Source organism: Panonychus citri, unplaced genomic scaffold (genome assembly GCF_014898815.1).
Source record: "Panonychus citri isolate SS breed McGregor unplaced genomic scaffold, ASM1489881v1 Contig00136, whole genome shotgun sequence".
NCBI lineage: Eukaryota > Metazoa > Arthropoda > Arachnida > Trombidiformes > Tetranychidae > Panonychus > Panonychus citri.
The window spans coordinates 2,187,765-2,208,273 of NW_026515541.1; the positions used below are offsets into that span (position 1 = coordinate 2,187,765).

Consider the following 20,509-nt stretch of genomic DNA (forward strand, 5'->3'; position numbering starts at 1 on the left):
TTGATTGATTTTGTCGATACTTCCGAACAGATTAATCGCGAATATCGTTAATTGTTTACTTTTTTTTCCACAGATGAAACGCGGATGTGATTAATTCTCTAAGCAGACTGATTAAACTGATATTTCAATTGGATTGTCAATTTAGTTCAACATTTACGATGTTTATCTTTTAGTTTTTGATTGTTATTATACATCAATATGAGTTATAAATGATGATAGATTTACTTTTGGTCAACAGGTTGACCATTGATGAAAATTAATGAGATGGAGGTAAGAAAACAGTCTTTAAATACATAACCAATAGTTTGGGAATAAAATATTAAACCAAGTCTTTGTCTATAAGGTGGAATGATTTGAGTTGGCAATTAAGTTTAAAATTTAATTCCATCCATTGATGACAAACCAAATGTCAAGATAATTGTTGGAATAAAAACTTTGGGAGACTCCACAAGTTGAGGTGAAAAAAAGGGCAGTTTTGTTGCACAATTTAGCGAAGTGCGAAATATATAATAATTTGGTTCCATGAGGAAGTGTTTGGTTATTGGTGATTCGTGATTGGAAAGTGACTAAAAGCCTTAATGATCAAAAAAGTGCACGTGATAAGGGTTTTATGCTTACATCTCTAAAGTATCGATGAGTCAAAGCTTTTCGAGCTGAAATCCTTTTATTTGGATCGTATTTAAGAAGTTGCTAAAACAATGGATGACAAAAAAAAACAGAACAGTGATAAAGAGAAAAATTAGCGAGATAAATGAAAAGATAAAAGTTGACATTTAAGATGGGAAACAATTAATACTTACAACCAACAAATCGATAGCGTCTCTACTCATTTGGGGTAGGCAACGATATAAATCTTGTCGCAACCATTGAGGGAAAGATATTTTGAAATCGGGTAAACTACTAACTCCAGGCCAAATTGATTCATTTGGTGTTCCAAGGGTTCGAAATATTCTAAACAGTTGATCGATCTCGGAATCTCCTGGAAATAAAGCTTTCTTGGAACACATTTCAGCAAATATACATCCAATGGCCCAAATATCAACTGCCGGTCCATAGACAGATGATCCAAGTAGTATTTCCGGTGCTCGATACCATAGAGTGACCACTTCATGGGTATAACCTCTTATTGGTAAACTAATTGAACGAGCTAAACCAAAATCGGCTAATTTAATGTTACCAGCATCATCGATGAGTAAATTTTGTGGTTTCAGATCACGATGTAAGACTCGCTGAGTGTGACAATGAGCAATACCTTGGAGTAACTGCCAAAGGTAACTTTTAACCAGGGATGGTTCCAGACCGCCATTACTATCATCAAGTAATTTCTTTAAATCTTGATTTAAATATTCAAATACGAGGTAAAGATTTTTATCACTATGAATTACATCCAATAAACGAACCACATTAGGATGATTAAGTTCACGAAGCAAAGCAATCTCCCTAATAGCTGTACTGGGAACACCTTCAGACTCTCTGTGTGAGGCAAAAGAAGAAGAAACAAAAAGACAATTTAAAGATTATAAAAAAAGAAGAAAACAATAATTCATCAATAGAATCAACAGCTAAATCAAAACATATAATCCAACCAAAAGAATAGATTAAAGAAAAAAGAAAACAGATTCATACGTATCCAAAGGAATCCTTTTTAATGCAACCACATCTCCGGTGACCCGATGTTTGGCTTTATAAACAACACCATAAGAACCTTCACCGATTTTTTCCACTTTATCAAATTCTTGTTTAATATTGCTACCTAAATGGAGTAATTGACAGGAGAATTAAAGAAAAAAAAACAAAGAAAATAGAAGGAAAAAAAATGTGTCAAGTGAAATAGAAAATGGAAAAGAAAACACCAAAAGGAGAGAGAACAAAATCTCAAGAGAAAATTAAAATCACAGAGAAAAGAATGAGACTAAAAAAGTGCCATTAAGAACGGCATGGGTTGTAATTAGAGGAAAAAAGAAAAGACAAGATTTGGTTAACAATTAAATGTTTAAAGAATGATGGTTACAATTAACTCGAAGTAAATTGAAAGTATTAAATTTAAAAGACGAAAAATGAAAAAGAAAACATCTTACCTTCCATCTCGTTTGATGATTAACATGACGATGAACATAAGAAAGAAAAACCAAAAAAGTGATTAAGAGAAAGAGAGAGAAAAAAGAAAGAGAAGAGAAAAACAAACCAATCTGAGAGAAAGAGAAACAACAAAAAAAAGAGAAGCGGGAAAACGACGCTCTTTCTTTCTCACTCTTTCTCTCTCTCGCATCAAATACTCCATCTATCAACTTATCAACTAATTAAAAAGCGAATCAAAATACAAAAAGGAAACAATTTACTCACCAAACAACAATTAAATTCCCAAAATGAGTGAACAATTTAAGTTGAGAAAACAATGGAAACAAAATCAACAGAAATCATTGTTTACCTTTTTCTCTTACATTTTGGAAGAAAAAGTAAAACCAATGTTACACTTTCTCCAATTACAATTTAATTCACAAAAGAAAACAATCAGCCAATTTGTGGAAAACAATTTAATTAAAGAAAAACAATTAATTAGATGATTAAAATTCATTTTCAATCTCTAAATTTGATTGAATTTTTTTTCTCAATTTGAAAGCATTTTGTGTTTCCATTGGAAGACAATAGGTGGCGACTCAATTTCTTCAATTTTGTTTAATTTTCTTTTCTAATTTTTTAATTACAATTAACAAATTGTTGTTGTTTCTGTTTTCCAATTTTTGTATCATTTCATTGAGACAATTTAATGAGAGTATATAAAAAACACTTTAATAATTTAAAAGGTCAATAATTTATGAATAAAACATTTCACAATTTGTTTATCAATCCAAATTTAATCAGCCGGTAGATGTTGTTGATTAATTAATTTTATATTAGCACCAATTTAAGTTTTTTTTTTAATATTAATAATTGTATCAATATGAGTTGTTGTGTTGTTGTTTTTTTTGTTTTAACTGCGATTTAAGGATTTCGTTTGGTTTCGTCTTGGCAAGTTGATTTAGTTTAATTTAATTTAGTTTGGATTAACTATACAATTTAAGTTCAAGACAATCAAGCAAAAGACAGAATCACAAAACCACAATTAAGATTATTATTGTTATTGTTATGACAAATGGTTAAGCTCAGGAATCAAAGTTAATTGTTGAGTGTTAAAGTTGTGGTGGGAATACCTTCATACTCTCTGTGAATGGAAATAAAAATAGAAATAGAGAAAAACATGATTAAGTTAATTGTTATCATCATCATGAGATTTGATTATAATCGCAAGTTTCATTGAACATTAATTAAAAGCTAAATTATACAAGAATTATGTTTGAGATGTGATTTTAATTACAATTAGTCAATGAGATAGAGATTGAGATTGAAACAAGTTATGAATTGTGATTATGATTTAAGTTGATAAACAACAACTAAAAAAAAGGTAACAATTTAAATAGATGATTAATTTGTTTCTTTAAACATAATTGTTATTACCAATGATTGGGATTATTAGTGTTAAACAGTAATTAGATTAGATTGATTTGATTGAATAAGATGATTTGACTTTCAAGTTTTTGATCTTAAATTGATTGTAACTTGTTAATGACTTGGATTAAACATCAAACTGATTAGTTGTTTAATCTTTAGCAAAATCTATCCTCATGTTACCTGTAAATCAACAATTTCATTTCATCATCATCATCATCATTACATGTATCATGCTGAGTTTATTGCTTAATAACTGATAGTTGATTGTCCTTGTTGATTGAATGATAAACAGACACGATAGTAAGATAATCAACTAATTTTATTGTAAATTGACAAAGATTAAAATCTTAAAAAAGTGACCAGAGTAACAACAAAAAAATGGCGATAATTTCTTGAAACAAAAGGATAATCAAACCTCCCACCAACAATTAACATGACAATAAACAAAAGACATGAAGCAACACCAAAGAAACAACAAGAATAACACTAATCATAACTAGTTATCGTCATGGTCACGACTGACCACAGTCCATAGCTTGACCACCGACATCCCAGTCACTGTGTCTACAAGAATTTGTCGCTTAGGTCCCTCTTCAAATCGCTAAGTGACCACCACTCAAATCTGGGAGTTAGTATCAAATCGGACTAATAATCAATAATCGTAATCCTTTAAATACCAAATGATATATATCAAAAATAGAGCATTTCAAAGGACGAGCAGACCCTTTCTCCCTCTCTCACTCTGTTACTCTCTCATTCTGTTGACCAGTAAACTGGACAAACGAAAAAAATGATTGAGACAAGAAAAGGGAACCGGTTATGGATATGAAACAAAAAACAAAATCTTCAAGTTTAAGTTTCTACTCGAAATCGTTGTTGTGACGGATAAAATAAATTAGCTGTAAAAAGCTTTTTACATTCCAGGTAAAAGGATCAGACAAATAATTGGTCATAAATTATTCTTAATCTTTCCTCATCTTCATCTTTTTTCTTCTTCTTCTTTTTCTTACCTGTTTCATGATGATGATGATGATGTCGATGATGCACATCATCATGATCATCATCTTCATCATTTTCTTTTACTTTTTTCTCTTCTTCTTCTTCTATCTTCTTCCTATCTTTTATCTCATTTTTCGTCTTCTTCTTTTGCCTTGTTTTAAAAGCACAAAGTCAATCAGGGATTGGGTCGGGAGGGATTCGTTCTGAGTGAGGAGGGTCTTCATCTTCATCTTCATCTTCACTCTGTCCCCACCCTAATGCTACTCTCTCTCTCTCTCTCTCTCTTGGTGATATTACCTGTTTGTAGAAATCCCCCTCCACCTCCTCACCTTCATCATCATCAGCATCTCTCTCTCTCTCTCTCTCTCTCTCTCTCTCTCTCTCTCTCTCTCTCTCTCTTGGCGATGATAATATTTGGTGTAAATGCCTGTGGATTATACTACAAGCTGAATTGACCATTAATTAAAATCTTAGAGTCCATTTGGTCAAGCGATTCACACTTCCATGTATCCATTTGGTAATTACAGAGTTTATTACTTTTGTATCTCAATCAATTTAAAAAAAAGGTTGAGAGAGAGAGAGATGATAGTTTACTCTTGATAATTAACAATTAACAATTAGAAAAAGAAATGGGCAAATTATAATGATGATTAACCAGAATATGGATTTTGGTTAATCAATTAACAGGATCAGATTAAAGCTTAAATCTAATCAAATTTTGTTAACAACTTCTTGTTATTATCTAATCATGGGAATTAAGTTACTTTGTATTAACCATTTAAAAAGTTTTTATCATGATCAATGAAAATGAATGTAATTGTGATAACTAATCAAGATTAGTGTTTGTATTATGCTTTATAACAGCTGATTAGTATCAAAGTGTCAATCGCCTTAATCATATTCATAATCAAGTAACAATTTAGATTAAATAATTTCCCCAATAATGTAAAAATTGGCCAATCAAATTAATCTGAATATCTTTTCATTTTCAACTGAATTACTAGAAAATAGTGAATGGCCAAACAACAAGAAGATTGATTAATTGTTCATATTCATCTGAACAGTTGATCAACTAATTAAAACTAATAATCAATGAATGAATGACAAGAGGCCTAAATTATTGAATAGATATTCAGATGATGAGGATGATTAACCAAAATGAGAGAGTAAAAGAAGCATGAAAATTAATGATCATCAACAATTTGATTGTCGCCCTCGTTTCTCAATTAACTGATTATCTCCAGCAACTGATCACTTTTTCATTTGATCATCAATCCATGTCCAATCATCATCATAATCATCACCATCCTCATCCTACAATTAAGATTGATAACCTTTAACCTTAATCTTGATAATCTCATCTCATCTCAAATCATAATAGTTAATCTCATGTAATTATTAATAACAATTGTCGTTGATTTTATTGTTTGTGCTTCCAATTGAAATGTTACACTTTGATCATTGAGCTTTGTAAATCAATTTCCTGGGACAATTTAAGAAAGTAAAAAATTATTCCGATAACAATCAGAGTTATAATCTACTAACAATTTAGTTTATCAGTTTAATTATCTAAATTTTGATCATTTGTGTGATTCCTCTTCCTTTTCTCATCATTCTAATTGTCATTTAGTTTGTAATGTTTAAATCATCGAGCAATTAGTTAACCATTAGTATCCAAATGATTTGTTTTCGCAATTATCCTTGATTATAAATTGTTTCAAAGTTTCATCTTAATTCACTCATGAAAAGAAAACAAATATTTGTTAAGTTAATTGTTTTCTCAGGTCATTTGAACAATTAAAAAAATGTCCAACAATTTAATTACCATGATGAGAGAGAAAGAGATTCATCATATTAATTATGATTATAATTAACTTGTGTCCATAGAAATGATTGATTAATTGATTAGATGATAAATTAGACTGAAAATTTTTATCATTAAGTTAAATCTCCTCTTAATTACTTTGCTCAACCTCCTCCATCATCATCTCAAATGAATATAACACCAGCACATCAATTACCTGTTACAATCAACTCAACACATTTAAAACAATTAACTAATCAAAATTGAATTGCGATGAAAAAACCCTAATCACGTCTCATAAACAATCAATGAATAAAATTAATTATTGAAAAAAAATGACAACAATCAATTGATTGGCCAGCTATTAAATTCATCCTCAAGTAATTAAACCCTAATAAATTAATCGGAATAATTTTCATACTAAATTGCGATTGTGATATAATTAAAATTGTTTAACTCAATTAGAATCAATGAAGATATAAAATGGAAGAGAGAGAGAGAGAGAGAGAGAGAGAGAGAGAGTCTAAAAAAAGAAAGAGGAAGAGAAGGAGAAGGAGAAGGAGAAGGAGGATGAGAAAGATGAAGATAAATGTTTCAAATGAGAAAATAATATCTACGTGAAAAGATGAGAGAGAAACTTATCATCATGATGATCATCTTCATTGGATGATTGCTTGATTGCGTGAAGAGAGAGAGAGAGAGAGAGACAGAGAGACAGAGAAAGACAAAGAGACAGAAAACAAATAGACAACATTTTGCAAGGATAAAACATTTAGGTGACATTTTTTGAATACAAATTGCTTTGTTACAATCAACATCATCATCATAATGATGATGATAAAAACTATTATCAACAATTATTATTATGATGATTATAATGATTATCATGATAATTTAGTTCTTGAGCTGTTAAAAGGTTGTTTATCTTACTAACCAATCATTTGGTGCATTCATATAATTCATTGTGACTCCTCCCTTTTTACCTGAGAGTCTGGGAAAAGGTGGAAAGAGGAGGAGAAAGAAAGAAAGAAAAGAAAGAGGAAGAGAGAGAAAGAGAGAAAGATAAACAGAGAGAAAGTGGGTGGAGATAAAAGAAAGAGAATTTATAAAAAAAAAAGAGAGAGAATAAATTTTTTTTTCTTTACTCTTTTTTTTCTCTATCAATTTTCAAGCCTATAAAACGTATGATGATGAGGATAAAGATGAAAATGAAGATGAGGATGAAGAAGATGATGTTTGATGATTACCTATAATAAAATCAGTGAGTCTCTTAAAGTGATATAATAACTTGAAGTGTTTGTGTTTATGTTTCTTGTGTTGATCAAGATGATCACCATAATCATCTTCTAATCACTACTATCATCATCTTCATCATCATCATCATCTCCATCATGGTGATGATGATTATCTTCATGATGATCAACTTTATCCTCTCATCATCTTCTTGGTCTTGTGTTGATCTATCATATTTTATGGACTCTGCGGCTTAACAGTAGGAGAGAGAGAGACACTAATAAAGTCCATAAAATTTAATGCAATCCAATTTAAAGCTCATCATAAAAATAACACAACAACAACACTCGCACTCGCACATACCCAAGGTACGATAGCACCTTCTTGTAATCTGTAACCTCTTCCCTCCCACTCTCTCCACTCCACCTCCTCCTCCTCATCTTCTTACCTTTAACAATCAATTTCAGGTAGTTACACTTTTCCATCTTCTTTTTTGTATTTTGACATGTTTATTATGATATTTAACATGGAATTGAAAGATTGCCCAGTTAATTCACTAAATAGACAAACACAATCAACTTAAATTGAAACAAACAGAAAGGAAACTTGGAAAACCTAAACCATAAATTGTCTAATTGATTTCAATAGTTAATTGCGAAAATTAGGTTCGCCTGTTACTTTCTTTTTTTCTGCTTCTTTTTTTTTCTTCTTCTCTCTTTTCTCTCCTTCGAAAAGTGGCCTGGCCTGAAGAGTATAAGATGTTGTTCTAATTGTGGTAAAACGACGACAACCTTATGTCGTCGAGACACAGGTAAAGGTGAATTCTGTTTGGTAATTAGAGAGGAAAAGAAAAAGGCAACTTCCAGCCAAGTCTAAGCCTTTTAGTTGTCAATCTTTTGAAGGCTATTTTACCTTTAGATAGATAAGCTAATCTTATCCATCAGGTAACTAGTGAGAGAGAAAGAGAACGATAAAGAGAGAGAGAGAGAGAGAGAGAGAAATCCCATTTAAATCAATGTAAGAATTAAAAAGTAGCTTGAGAAAAAAACCTCTACATTGATAAGATATCCACTTCTATTTAGATACTACGAGAATATCTTTTTGATGGTCATCTCTTAGAGTGTCCGAAAACTTTATCCCTCTCTCATTAAGTATCTCTACCTGAGAGTTGACTTTTGGGTTCACCTTTTTGTTTCAATTGTTATCATGTAAATATAATGTAAAAGTAATTAACATCCAAAGATTGATTATGTTTGTTAAGATATAATAATATTTATATGAGAAAATGAAAACTGTTCAACTTTTTGTTGTTTTATTATTTAGGTTTTTACTTTTTTTTTAAAACTTTTGTTTTGTTGTTGATTATTGATTGAATATTGGATTGGAGTTTGAGGTGAGTTTATAACAATCTCGAACTTTGATATTGTATTGATTGTCTTATTATCAGCCAGCTAATTGTAATCAAACTCACCATCATCATTGGCGTGAGGAGCATTGTGATTATCATTAGTTGATTTCGATGATGAATCAAATGGAGTCTCTGATGAAGGTAATTTTGGTTTCCTTTTACGTGTTTGAATTCCCTCTTTCCTCATGGCTAATGGTCTATTTACCTGTAAGTTTTTTTCGATAAAAAAAGAGAACAAAAAATGATTCGATTAATTAGTTAACTTGTTTGTTAATTTGTTCATTAATCAGGCAATTAAATTGGAAATCAAATCTCTCTCTTTCTCTTTCTCTCTCTATCTCTCTTTCTACATTCACAATTAATTCAAACACAAATTCAATCAAGACCAAGGTTAATGTGTATCATTTTTGTTCAGTTTCTTACTTTTGCCTCAGCATTTTTCATGTTATCTGTTATAACCATCATTTAGTTTGTTTTATCAATTAACGAATTACTTGAAAATTAGAAAAAAAACTTGATTGCCTGGGAAAGTTAGTTTAATTAATTAGCAATGATTTGATCATTCAATCAACTAATTCATTCAATGTTTTGATTCAATTCTGTTTTTTGTTTTGTTTTTGCTTCTCTTGTTCAACATGCAAATGTATCCAAAATTGTTATTATATTATTAACATTGAAATATAATATTTTTTTTATTTATCTGCAGTTATGTTTGTTGATTAATTAGTATTATTATTGAATTATGATTGATTTATGACTGAGAATTGATAACAATCAAAATTAATCTGAACAAGTTTTAAACTAAATATATCAAAGTGATGATGATAATATTTTTCTTTCTAGAGTTTTGTTTTTGTTTTTTTCTCCAAGTTCCATATACATGATATTTCATTCAGAATTCAGCCTCAATCTGAACTTTTGGTAATTTTTTCTTTTTTTTATTCTTTTTCTTTCCACCTTGACCACTTCTCCCTCTCTCTATCTCTCTCCTTCATTCATGCTTAATTAATCTCATCATCATGATAACCGATATGATTTTTATTCCTCTCGATTCTGGTTAACTCTGAGTACTCATGGTAACGGGATTTTCGAGATCAAATTGATCGACTCATATGTGTATTCATTGGGTAATCCATCGATCTCAATCTGATGAATGGTTGGATTAAATTGTTCATAATTCCTTTTCCATTTTTCCATATAAATTTCACATCAAAGACGATTAAAAACTCACTAATTAATCGGATCTAATTAACCACCATGCAGTTAATGAAAGGTCATAATCTTAACTTTTAAAACTTTAAACTTACATAAGTATATAATTAGATAATTAATTAATTCTTATTATCCATACATATGAAGATACTGTTTGATAGTAGATAGTTAATTATCATTCTCAAATTATCATTAACTAATTATAATTTACGATGTAAATAAGATGAGTAAATGATATTGAATTACAAATCTAATTGAGTAAATGAAGAAGGAAAAAAAAATCCAAATGAGTGAATTATAAATCAATGAATGGATTACACAATTAACGTTCGTATGAGATTGATTTGATTAAAGTTCTACCCTTTGATTGATAACTACAATTAGTTAATTATCGTTGATCGACAAAGTTTAACTTACATTATGAAGTTTAAAATAAAGTCCACATGCATTACAAACGGGATCACCTTCGTTGTTACGACGCCATAAGGTCGTTGTCGTTGTACCACAATTAGAACAGCAAAGTCCCATTCGACGAGAAGCGACCTGAATAGAAAGATAAAGAGAAAGGGTAACAATTAGAAACAATTAATTGAGACAATTACAATTCTATAGGTTAGTTCTGCTTTGCTATTTCTCCTTTTCTACTATAAAACATTTACTATAAATTGTAACGTGTTTGGTTTTTGTTGCTAATTTTAAGCAAACAAAAAGGTAAACAATGTAACTACCTTGAGATTTTGTACCTTGTTTCATGTTAATGGGATGGAAATTGTTAAATTGTTGATGTTGGTGCTTTTGGTGTGCTAACGATGTTTTTGTTGTTCTGAGTGTTGGTTAAAGGGTGTGAATAGTTTTTCGCATTGATTAATTACCTGAAAGTTTGAATTATTTGAAGGGAAACTCACCAATCTTCTCTGTGGTTTAATTAGTGGTCGACGAGTCCCATTCATTTTATGGTAAAGTCCACATGCATTACACAGATAGTGACCAGTACCATCTCGACGCCATAAGGGGGTTGAAATAGCGCCACAGTTAACGCATTCACGTCCTTCGTTTAGGTGAGACACGTATGAAGATGGACCTTGACTTTGGACTGATGAGTTTTGTTTCATGAAAGAAGATGAAGAAGAAAAAAGAAACGAACGAAAATCAATAATTTAGAAAATATTTTCTTTTTCTTTTCTTTCAATCATGATGATGATGATGATGAGGATAAAGGTGAAGATGAAGATGAAGATGAATTGAGTTCTTACCGTCTCTTGGTGGAGCAGGACAGGGTTGACATGATGATATATTGGGTGGATATGGGCTCATATAATGATGTCCAGAATAATGGGAATACGAATTATGTAAAGATGAACTACTCATTGATGAGAAAGGATAATCACTCATTGACATGGAAGATGCTTGAGCCTGGGCGAAAGCTTCATGAGCCGATTGAGTTCCAGCCCATGGATAAGTTGGACGAATTGCTGAATAAGCATTTTGATGCTGCTGAATTAAACTGCATTGTTGTTGAATATCCATAAATTCAGTTTTATTAGACATAATTAACCACCGATAATAACCGAAATAATCCCACCAGAAGAGGAAGAAGATGAAAAAGAAGAAGAAGAATAAGAAAAAAAGTTCCAACGAAAAAAAAGAAAGAAAATCCCAAACAAACAAAGAAAAAGATCCGAAACAATTTAAGGAACACAAACAATCAACTATCAACGAAATGAGAAAAATACTAAACTTGACAATCTAAAGTTATAATGTTTGTGTCTCTTTCTCTCTACTCTCTCTCTCTCTCTCTTTCTCTCTCTTACCTTTACAGGTAAGTAAACATTTTCCAGGACTGGAAACTTTACCTGAGAAGGTGGGGTTTATCATAATGCGCAGGAGTTTGATAAATTTCTCTCAATCATTAACATTATTAATTCAATTATATCACTTAATTGTCTTTCCACATACCACACATACATTGTCTCCATACAACTTACCTGTAAAAAGTTTTCCATTATTTATGATGGGTATTCATCTGGTATCTATTTGGAGATTTTGACAAATTGTGATTGATTATTGTGACGATCATGGTAATTGTTTTACCTTTTTTTGGCCCTACAACAAACTTAATTATTGAAGAAAGTTTCATCTTGATTGTGAGTGTCAATGGAGATGATTATTATTTATAATATTCACTTAATTGTGAAAAAGTTTTCCTTGTCTTTGTAAATTATTATTATTATGATTATAATAAGAGTATTGATCAGGTAGCAAATTAATTGGTCCCTTAAATTGTTTAGACTCTCATTTTTATGGTACATTTTGTTTATGATGAGACAATGACACTGATTAGAGATGATTACAAGTAACAATTTATTGATTACTTTTACTTGGTTTATCCTTTTTAATTGTCATTGTTTCTCATGCTTCAATTGTTTCCTGTTAAATATGTTGGTCATCTTTTAAGAAGACATTATCTTGACCAACTCGATCATTTTGACAATTTTTCTGTCACAAAATTTTCCAAATACTTTTAATTTAATCCTTTCAATGATTAATTGTCACAATTAAACTTATAATCTCGTCTATATGATCATATAGGAAATTGTTGCTAATCTTTCATCATCTATTTTAAACCAGTTTACATTTGTAGTTAACCAGGTTTTCAATTACATTGTGATTGTTGGCTAATTTATTTCGAGAAATTCATTAATTTTCATCTAATCATAATTCATTTGATTTAATTTTTTTTTTCATCGAAAAGATTATTTGATTTTCCCGCTTTTCTTTAAACGTTTTTTTATTCATCAGCTGATGTTGGCTTTATTTTTGAATTCATTTGAATGGGAAAATTTTAATTGTCTCATTTGGCTTTTTAATTATAATTATTTTCTTTTTGCTTGAGTTTTAATTACAATTAATGATGACTAGTGATCAACAATCAGCGTTTTATCTTGTATATAAATCTTGTCCATCGTTTTGGTCAAATTATAATAAAAGTTGTTCTTGGTTAAAGAGTCAAGGATTCAAGCCAGTTAATTGTCCGTTTGTTTGTCCAACTGAATCAATTGTTGATCAACAAATTGTCTTGGAAAATATTTCCAATTCGATCATAAAACCACCAAATAATCAGGGTGATGATTCAATAAAAGAAGATGATTCTCATATCGATGATGATTACATTCGTTTCATCATCGAGACTCGTAAACATCAAAAGGAACAAGGTTTGTGTTGATTAATTGATTCTATTTTTTTTTCTCTCTTCATCTTCAATTTGATTCTAATCTCTTTTAACATTTCAAGCAACTTTTTCTCATTTCTATTATTGATTATCTTCTCATTTCCAGAACAACTCAAGGCTGAAAGAATTAAAATGGAGGAAAACGAGGAGATAATTTACAAAGATATTTGTGAGATTGATCAACAAAGACTAATCGGATCATCTGAACAAAACTCGGTACAAACTGATTATCTCAATCTCTATGGATCTGAAGCCGAAACAATCAAATCAAAAGAAACTCTTCTTCAAAGTGATTTCAACGTTTACTGTGATACTCACAATCCTCAATTCTGGCCAACGATTCCAATCAAAATTTAGTAAACCTTTTTTGTTTTTAATCAACTAATACTTAATGCTGTTGAACTGCTAGTCAATTTAACTGTCACCAAACCGTTTGTATTGCAATTGATTTCCTATATTTTTGTTTTCTTGCAAATTTATTTCAAACTAACAAATAATGAAAAAAATTTTTCAAGTCACTAAAATATTATCAAGCTTTTTGTTTTCATTTTGATTTGGATGACGTGATTTCCTAGTCAGTGGGGTTGCTTTTGATTTCGTACAATTTGACAATTTGATGAGTTATGGATCAATTTTGTTTATGTGGATGTGATGACAATTCACTCATTTGAAGATGTTATTATGAGTTAAATGTTAACCCGTGAGAGAAACAATTAAGAAACAATTTGAGAAGAAAAATGTTTTGGAAAGAGTAGTTATTACAAATTAGAGTCTCATTTCATTTGTTTAGTATTTTTTGGTTGATTTTTCTTTTCGAAAATTATCTTTGTTCATAATTGATTAATAATCTCTTGTTTTTCTCTTCATTTAACTAGGATAGTTCACTTTTGATCTAGATCAGGTGGACAAGTTGAAGTTTCTTCGGTTTCTTTGTTGCTTTCGCTTTTTGAGTTGGTACTTTGTTGTTGTTTTTCTCCTGAATGGTCCTCGTTCTGTTCACAAGTTTGGCTTTCCTCTTTTTCCTTTTCTTCGGGTGTTTCTTTTTCTGTTCCTTTTCTTGTTATTGTTTCTGTTTCTTTATCCGTTTCTTTTTCTTCCTCTTTTTCTTCCTTCTCTGAAACATTCTCTTTCCTACTATTTTCATCTACATCTTCATTCTTATCTATTTCATTATTTTCTAATTCCTTCTTTAATTGAGATCCTTCAATATCGGGCTGTCGTAACTCTTCTTTTGAATCTTCCGCTGAATCTTCCGAAGTCTTTGAATTGGCACCTTCCGAAGGTTCATTAACAGTATCTTCTTGATTATCATCATCATTATCATCGACTTTAACTTTTTTAGATAATTCTCTTAATCTACATTCTATCGCTGAATTGAGCTGTTCGATGTCTTTTTCTTTTCCCTGTAAATGAAAAAGAGAGTGAGAGAAAAAAAAAGAGAAACAAATTAGTACCAGGAAATGAAAATATAATAGAGAAAAAAAAGTAACTTGATTGAGAAAAGATTGACAACTTTACCTTGAATAAATAGATACCATCAATATTTATAAATCTTAAACAATTCTCATTAGATAATTCAAACTTCATACCAGTTACAATTGAAGCATTTAAGATAACTTTCAATGATCCGGCGGTTCGCATAACTGTAAAACAAAAGTGAAAGACAATTAGATGTAAGAAGAAAATAAATAACCATTGAAAGGAGATTGATTTCAAAGAGGCGCTAAGAAAACAAGGAAAACACAATCCAATAGATTACCTAATCGAGAACAAATCTTGTCATCCTTCATTTTGTCATTCAATCGGAGCATTCCTTTTCCCTTTTCTTTCCAAAAAGCTGATTCCGGATCCCATAGATATAATTTACAGAATATTTGTAAAACATTTGATTCATCTAGACAAGTGAAAATAGAATAAACACAAGAAAACGGTAAATTAGAAAGCCAAGTAGAATAGAAAAAAAATAAACCTTCAATAGAAGAGAATAGAAAAAACAAAACAGAAAATCAACTAGAATATAAAATACTAACCTTCTTCTCCCGTGATAACTTCATATTTACGTTTCTCGGGAAGTTTTGATGCAACAGAATTTTCCCCATCATCTTCAGTTTCTTCCTTTTTTGTATCATTTTGAACTTCTTCTTTTGTTGGAAGTAAAACTCTTTCTTCTAGATTTTCACCGAACAAAAAATTGGTATAAGCCATAATAAATATACAATTTAATTAACGCTTTTGACAGTTACAAAAAAATTAAACAATTAGATTAACAAGATTGGAAAATAAAAATACAAAAGGAACCGAATTTTTTTTCTAAGCGAAACAACAGTAACTCCATCTGGTGGTACACAATATTACCAACAATTCGGGACCGCGAAATTTGAATTTGAATTGAAAATCTTTTTATTTCGGTTGATTGAACGTCTTTTATTTGATTTTATTCAATAATAATAAAATTTATTGATCTTTTTAATTGTTGATTGAATTGAAAGCTTTGATTTCATTGGATTTTTTTTTGATACAATCAAATTTGTAAAGTATTTCGAGATTTTGATGATTTTAAAAGCCAAAGTTGCAAAACTGTTTATTTTATTTGAAAAGTAATTATCGTTTCAGTGTTGTGATTAAAAGCAAAAGATTTGTGGTGTTTTCAAAGATTACCTGTTAATTGTGAGTAAGAAATTAATGTTAATGGTTGAGTTTTAGAGATCAATTAACTTACCAAGATAAAATGATAAATGGAATAATTTAAGGCACCAAATATCGAGTAAAAGTAACGATTCTCGACATGTTCAAGATAATTAATCAATCGAATCTTCATCTGATTAGAAATATTGATATTAAGCGTTCGCCTTAAAGAGATATTATATTCGTCTATCTTGGAAGTACAACAAATATACAATTAACTAATTATCACTTATCAATTTATGAATAACTATGATTAGATGATATTACCTTGCACTGACCATAAGAACCTAATAAAAAGTGGACAGTAAAACCACAGAACCAATTGAGAAATCCACATATAATGAGAGCCACTTTTAAGAATCCATTTAAATCAACGAAGAAAATTAAATAAAGTATAATTGATTGAGCACTAAAAGCCGCTAAGAACAGAGATTCATTGTTGAAATTCCAGAATTTTGAACCATTAAGTTGATCCTTCATCTTCAATGTGCTCGATTTAATCGAGTGATTAACAATCCATGTCAATCTTTTTTTACTATTAACTTTTTCAACTTCCAATCGGTTAATAAGATCAATTTTCTCATCATTTATCTGTTTAGCGTAAATACAAACTTGGAATCCATAAAGTAAACCAAAGTTTGCGACATTGCCAATGATCACAAAACCAGCGATAGTTGTAATCACACACCAAATTATAATGTATATCATAAATTGTTGCGGATAAACAAAAAACGAAGGTACTACTAAGAGAAAACCACCTAATCCACCGGAATAATATGTGATCATAACGAACTTTATGAAGTATCGGTGAAAATAAGTCGGAAAACCAGAATAAGGATGAATTTTAATTGACGATAAATTTTCAAAAATAAAACCAATTTTTATCCATTTCTGTAAATTTGGCTTATATTGTGACCGAAGAAGATTGAAAGTGCCCATAAAACAAGCAAAGTACCAAGCGAAATAAATTAGCGCCAATTGTTTCTGAGTTGGACCAGCGACAAAGGTAATATCACCAATCATATATGATAAACAATTGACTTCTTTCAGAATCAATTGAATAGTTAATTTAATGAAATGAGAGCAGGAAATGAAAAACGATAACCCGTAGAACCAAGGATTGGCCTTAGAGTTGCGTTCAGTTAAATAGTCGAGATCAACTAGTTGACTATTCAGAAATCGACGAAAACCAGGATAGTACTTTCGTTCATTCATATCGAAAATTAATATTCAATCTCCCCTGATAGATGAATAGATTTTCGTTGATTAAATAGAAACAATCTGCATAAATAAATCTTCTTGTCTTGATCATCAAACTCTTGAGTGTAATTAGTTAACATGAACAAACAAAAAAAACCAATTACTGATCCAAATAATCAATAGTTTTTTAGATACAATTTCCAGTCCAATTTAATTGTTAATCTCACGTTCATGTAAAACTTTTACATGAATAAAGTTTTGTTTTTATGATTATTATTTTCAGCCCATTGATTTTTAATATTGTGAAATGTGAATCGGTTGCAGCTTAAATCAGATGATTGCACGAACTTCAGATATTAACTCAGTTTACTTTACACTTATTTAATTTAATTTAAATAGTTGTTTCTTTTTAATTTAATTATTAAAGAAATATTTCCCCATGAAAGTGGTGGTGATTAAAATAAAATCATAAATCAATAGAATCGATTCAGATGATTCTGATTTGTGCATCGGAGCCAAAATCAGTTCATAATCATGTTCAAGAAACTGTAAAAGTATATTCGATAAAATAATTATTATCGTTATAAAACTTTTCTCAAGAAAGGCAAAAGGTTAAATCTTAGTTGGAATTGGTGGCTTTACTTATCAGTTTTTACACCCAATCATAATAAAGGTACCTATTAACCGGAAGTTCTTGAAGAAAGTATTCTGTTTTTTGCAACGTGTAAATGGTTAAACATTAATCTTGTTAAGATTAAACGTGCAATTTTCCTACAGCAAATCACGTGTCAAGATCGATTCTTAGGATTCGCTTAAATAGTTTACAGTGAGTCTTCGTAGAGTAAAAGTTGCAGTTTAAGTCACGAAAGGTTTTGATTGGTCTGAGAAAAGTATAATAGGTGTTAAATTTCCACTTTATAACTTTACTTTACACAATTGTTCACTCTGTTAACGAACAATCAGTTTCTCTCATATTATCTCTCTAGTTTTCTCCTCGTTAGTTTTTCTTTTTCTTCGTCTCTCTCTCTCTGATTTTCTGCTTATCTTCTTAATCTTTCTATATCCTTGATATGTTTTCGTCTCGAGCTTCTGTTACGCATCAATTACCTGCAAGGAATAAAAACGTTGACGATGATGATGCTGATGTGACTATTGTTTATCCCACCGGTTCTGTTGCTATAAAAGGACATTGATTGCTATATCGGGACATTGGTTGCTATAAAAGGACATTGGTTGCTATAAAGGGACATTGGTTGATATAAAAGGACATTGATTGCTATAAAGGGACATTGGTATGCTATAAAGTGACTTTAGTTGCTATATCGGGACATTGATTACTATAAAAGGACATTGGTTGCTATAAAGGGAGATTGGTTGATATAAAAAAACATTGATTGCTATATCGGGACATTGGTTGCTATAAAAGGACATTGGTTGCTATATCAGGACATTGGTAGCTATAAAAGGACATTGGTTGCTATATCGGGACATTGATTGCTATATCGGGACATTGGTTGCTATAAAAGGACATTGGTTGCTATAAAGGGACATTGATTGCTATATCGGGACATTGGTTGCTATATCGGGACATTGGTTGCTATATCGGGACATTGATTGCTATATCAGTTTTGCTATATCAGGACTCTATAAAGGACATTGGTTACTATATCAGATTAGTCTATATCGGGACATTGGTTGCTATATCGGGACATTGGGAGCTATAAAGGACATTGGTTGCTATATCAAGACATTGATCTATATCTGGTTGCTATCAGGACATTGCTATAAAGCATTGCTATATCGGACATTGTACTATAAAAGACATTGCTATATCAAGACATTGGTAGCTATATCGGGACATTGGTAGCTATATCGGGACATTGATTGCTATAAAGGGACATTGGTAGCTATATTGGGACATGTATAATGTATAATAATATATAAAAAATTCAGCTGAAAATTGCTAAAAACGGAAAAATATTACTAACATAATCTGAGACAGAAAAGTAAAGAAAGAAGAGAGAGAAATGAAAGAGTGAAGAGGAAAGATAAATAGAGGATTTAAACAAATAACTAAAAGAGCGAAAAGTAAAAATGGAAAGATGTAGAATTTAATTTTCCGAATTCGCGACCAACAGATCAGTTGAAAATGATTCTTATTCAGTATCTCTATTCAATACAAGGGTCTCAAATTGTCAGTATTGTAATGACCCAAAAATTAAAAGGTTATCAAAGAAATTATCAAATGTTTATTTAGGTGAGCTCGTCCATGTTAGTAGAATGAAGAAGCATAAAGATAGAGTCGAAAAGAATTAAAAATAAGTAGATTAAAAATTAACATTAGGAGAATCATGATTGTCGATCCTTTCACCTTAATCAATTATAATCAAACAACAGGTGAATTCTGTAAATTAGAATATACTGGTCCCTCTCACGTCATATTCGTTGAATCTAAATCTCCATCTCTTGGCTTCCTTCAGCCGGAAACTGTAAAGACAAAATTTACATTTGAGAAAATCATTATAAACGGAAAAGCCCGTCCAAAAGCCGAACCCGGGATTGTCCATCAGTATCGGGAGTAGTCTGTTTATCAAAGGATTGGGACTATCCCGAAATTTTTTATAAATAAATTCCAATTGTGGATGCAAAAAGGGAAACAGATCCTTAGGGTTCATCCTGGTTAAGTTAATTTCCGGATGAGGAAAATTATCATTATCATCAATATCATTTCCACCCTTTCCGCCATATTCCTCCTCCACCACCTCCGTCTCCTCCTTATCATTATCATTATCGTCATCCAACAAAATCATGGCCAAGCAAAATTCCGCTATTTCTTTTTGCACAAGGTGAAAGCCGATTCATATTAATCACCGCTCTAAGATATTCAATCGAATCGGTGATCGATGGAGAGAGAGTCATTTGTTTATTGACCTCATCAATACACTGAAAGACGAAAAAACGAATAAATATAAACTATTAGCAAAAACAAATCATGCCAAAAAGAAAAAAGAGAGAAAGAAAAGAAATTACCATTGAAAAGTCAGAGAAAAATTTTGCTGTCATGATCATTATAATGAGATGAAGGTCGACGACAATAATTAAGAAAGAAAAGAAAAAGAGAAACACGAAAAATTCGAAAAATTAACAAATAAACAAGAAGAAGAAAAAGTTGTGTTATTGTTGTTGTTGAAAATAGAAAGACGGAAACAGAAATGACCCCATAGTTGTTGTTGACAACTTTGACCGAACG

General features: G+C 30.6%; 4 protein-coding genes across 5 annotated transcripts; 1 reads left to right on the forward strand and 3 right to left on the reverse strand.

The window, feature by feature from the left end:
- Positions 1 to 133: 133 nt before the first annotated feature.
- LOC128392574 (cyclin-dependent kinase 2-like) lies at positions 134 to 2,221 on the reverse strand. The gene is made up of 4 exons (XM_053352616.1): positions 2,079 to 2,221; positions 1,627 to 1,753; positions 801 to 1,473; positions 134 to 690 (listed from the first exon to the last, which is right to left on the reverse strand). The coding sequence occupies exons 1-4, from the start codon at positions 2,083 to 2,085 to the stop codon at positions 583 to 585; spliced, it is 915 nt and encodes a 304-aa protein (XP_053208591.1). The 5' UTR covers positions 2,086 to 2,221; the 3' UTR covers positions 134 to 582.
- A 164-nt stretch (positions 2,222 to 2,385) lies between these two features.
- Positions 2,386 to 11,959, reverse strand: LOC128392575 (transcription factor GATA-4-like). Of its 2 annotated transcripts, none has more exons than XM_053352617.1 (5): positions 11,399 to 11,959; positions 11,018 to 11,238; positions 10,563 to 10,688; positions 8,997 to 9,138; positions 2,386 to 3,202 (listed from the first exon to the last, which is right to left on the reverse strand). In XM_053352617.1, exons 1-5 carry the CDS (start codon positions 11,691 to 11,693, stop codon positions 3,171 to 3,173), a joined length of 816 nt encoding a protein of 271 aa, XP_053208592.1. In that variant the 5' UTR covers positions 11,694 to 11,959; the 3' UTR covers positions 2,386 to 3,170. The 2 variants fall into 2 exon arrangements, with proteins under 2 accessions (XP_053208592.1, XP_053208593.1); XM_053352618.1 differs by having other exon boundaries at positions 11,051 to 11,238; positions 11,399 to 11,956.
- Positions 11,960 to 12,955: 996 nt separating this feature from the next.
- LOC128392576 (gem-associated protein 8-like) lies at positions 12,956 to 13,898 on the forward strand. Its single transcript, XM_053352619.1, has 2 exons — positions 12,956 to 13,357; positions 13,481 to 13,898. Exons 1-2 carry the CDS (start codon positions 13,054 to 13,056, stop codon positions 13,729 to 13,731), a joined length of 555 nt encoding a protein of 184 aa, XP_053208594.1. The 5' UTR covers positions 12,956 to 13,053; the 3' UTR covers positions 13,732 to 13,898.
- Positions 13,899 to 13,900: 2 nt separating this feature from the next.
- LOC128392573 (ran-binding protein 3-like) lies at positions 13,901 to 15,657 on the reverse strand. Its single transcript, XM_053352615.1, has 4 exons — positions 15,405 to 15,657; positions 15,134 to 15,268; positions 14,893 to 15,017; positions 13,901 to 14,777 (listed from the first exon to the last, which is right to left on the reverse strand). The coding sequence occupies exons 1-4, from the start codon at positions 15,577 to 15,579 to the stop codon at positions 14,256 to 14,258; spliced, it is 957 nt and encodes a 318-aa protein (XP_053208590.1). The 5' UTR covers positions 15,580 to 15,657; the 3' UTR covers positions 13,901 to 14,255.
- Positions 15,658 to 20,509: the final 4,852 nt, after the last annotated feature.

Coding starts and splice junctions, on each gene's coding strand:
- LOC128392574 (XM_053352616.1), bottom strand. Junction 1,474..1,626: donor AAAAGGATTCCTTTGGATAC/GTATGAATCTGT, acceptor TGCCTCACACAG/AGAGTCTGAAGGTGTTCCCA. Junction 691..800: donor ACGCTATCGATTTGTTGGTT/GTAAGTATTAAT, acceptor CCATTGTTTTAG/CAACTTCTTAAATACGATCC.
- LOC128392575 (XM_053352617.1), bottom strand. CDS start 11,693: ATGTCTAATAAAACTGAATTTATGGATATTCAACAACAATGCAGTTTA. Junction 11,239..11,398: donor TCCTGCTCCACCAAGAGACG/GTAAGAACTCAA, acceptor AAAACTCATCAG/TCCAAAGTCAAGGTCCATCT. Junction 9,139..10,562: donor TTTATTTTAAACTTCATAAT/GTAAGTTAAACT, acceptor AAAAACTTACAG/GTAAATAGACCATTAGCCAT.
- LOC128392576 (XM_053352619.1), top strand. CDS start 13,054: ATGATGACTAGTGATCAACAATCAGCGTTTTATCTTGTATATAAATCT. Junction 13,358..13,480: donor TAAACATCAAAAGGAACAAG/GTTTGTGTTGAT, acceptor TCTCATTTCCAG/AACAACTCAAGGCTGAAAGA.
- LOC128392573 (XM_053352615.1), bottom strand. CDS start 15,579: ATGGCTTATACCAATTTTTTGTTCGGTGAAAATCTAGAAGAAAGAGTT. Junction 15,018..15,133: donor CAAGATTTGTTCTCGATTAG/GTAATCTATTGG, acceptor TTTGTTTTACAG/TTATGCGAACCGCCGGATCA. Junction 14,778..14,892: donor ATGGTATCTATTTATTCAAG/GTAAAGTTGTCA, acceptor TTTCATTTACAG/GGAAAAGAAAAAGACATCGA.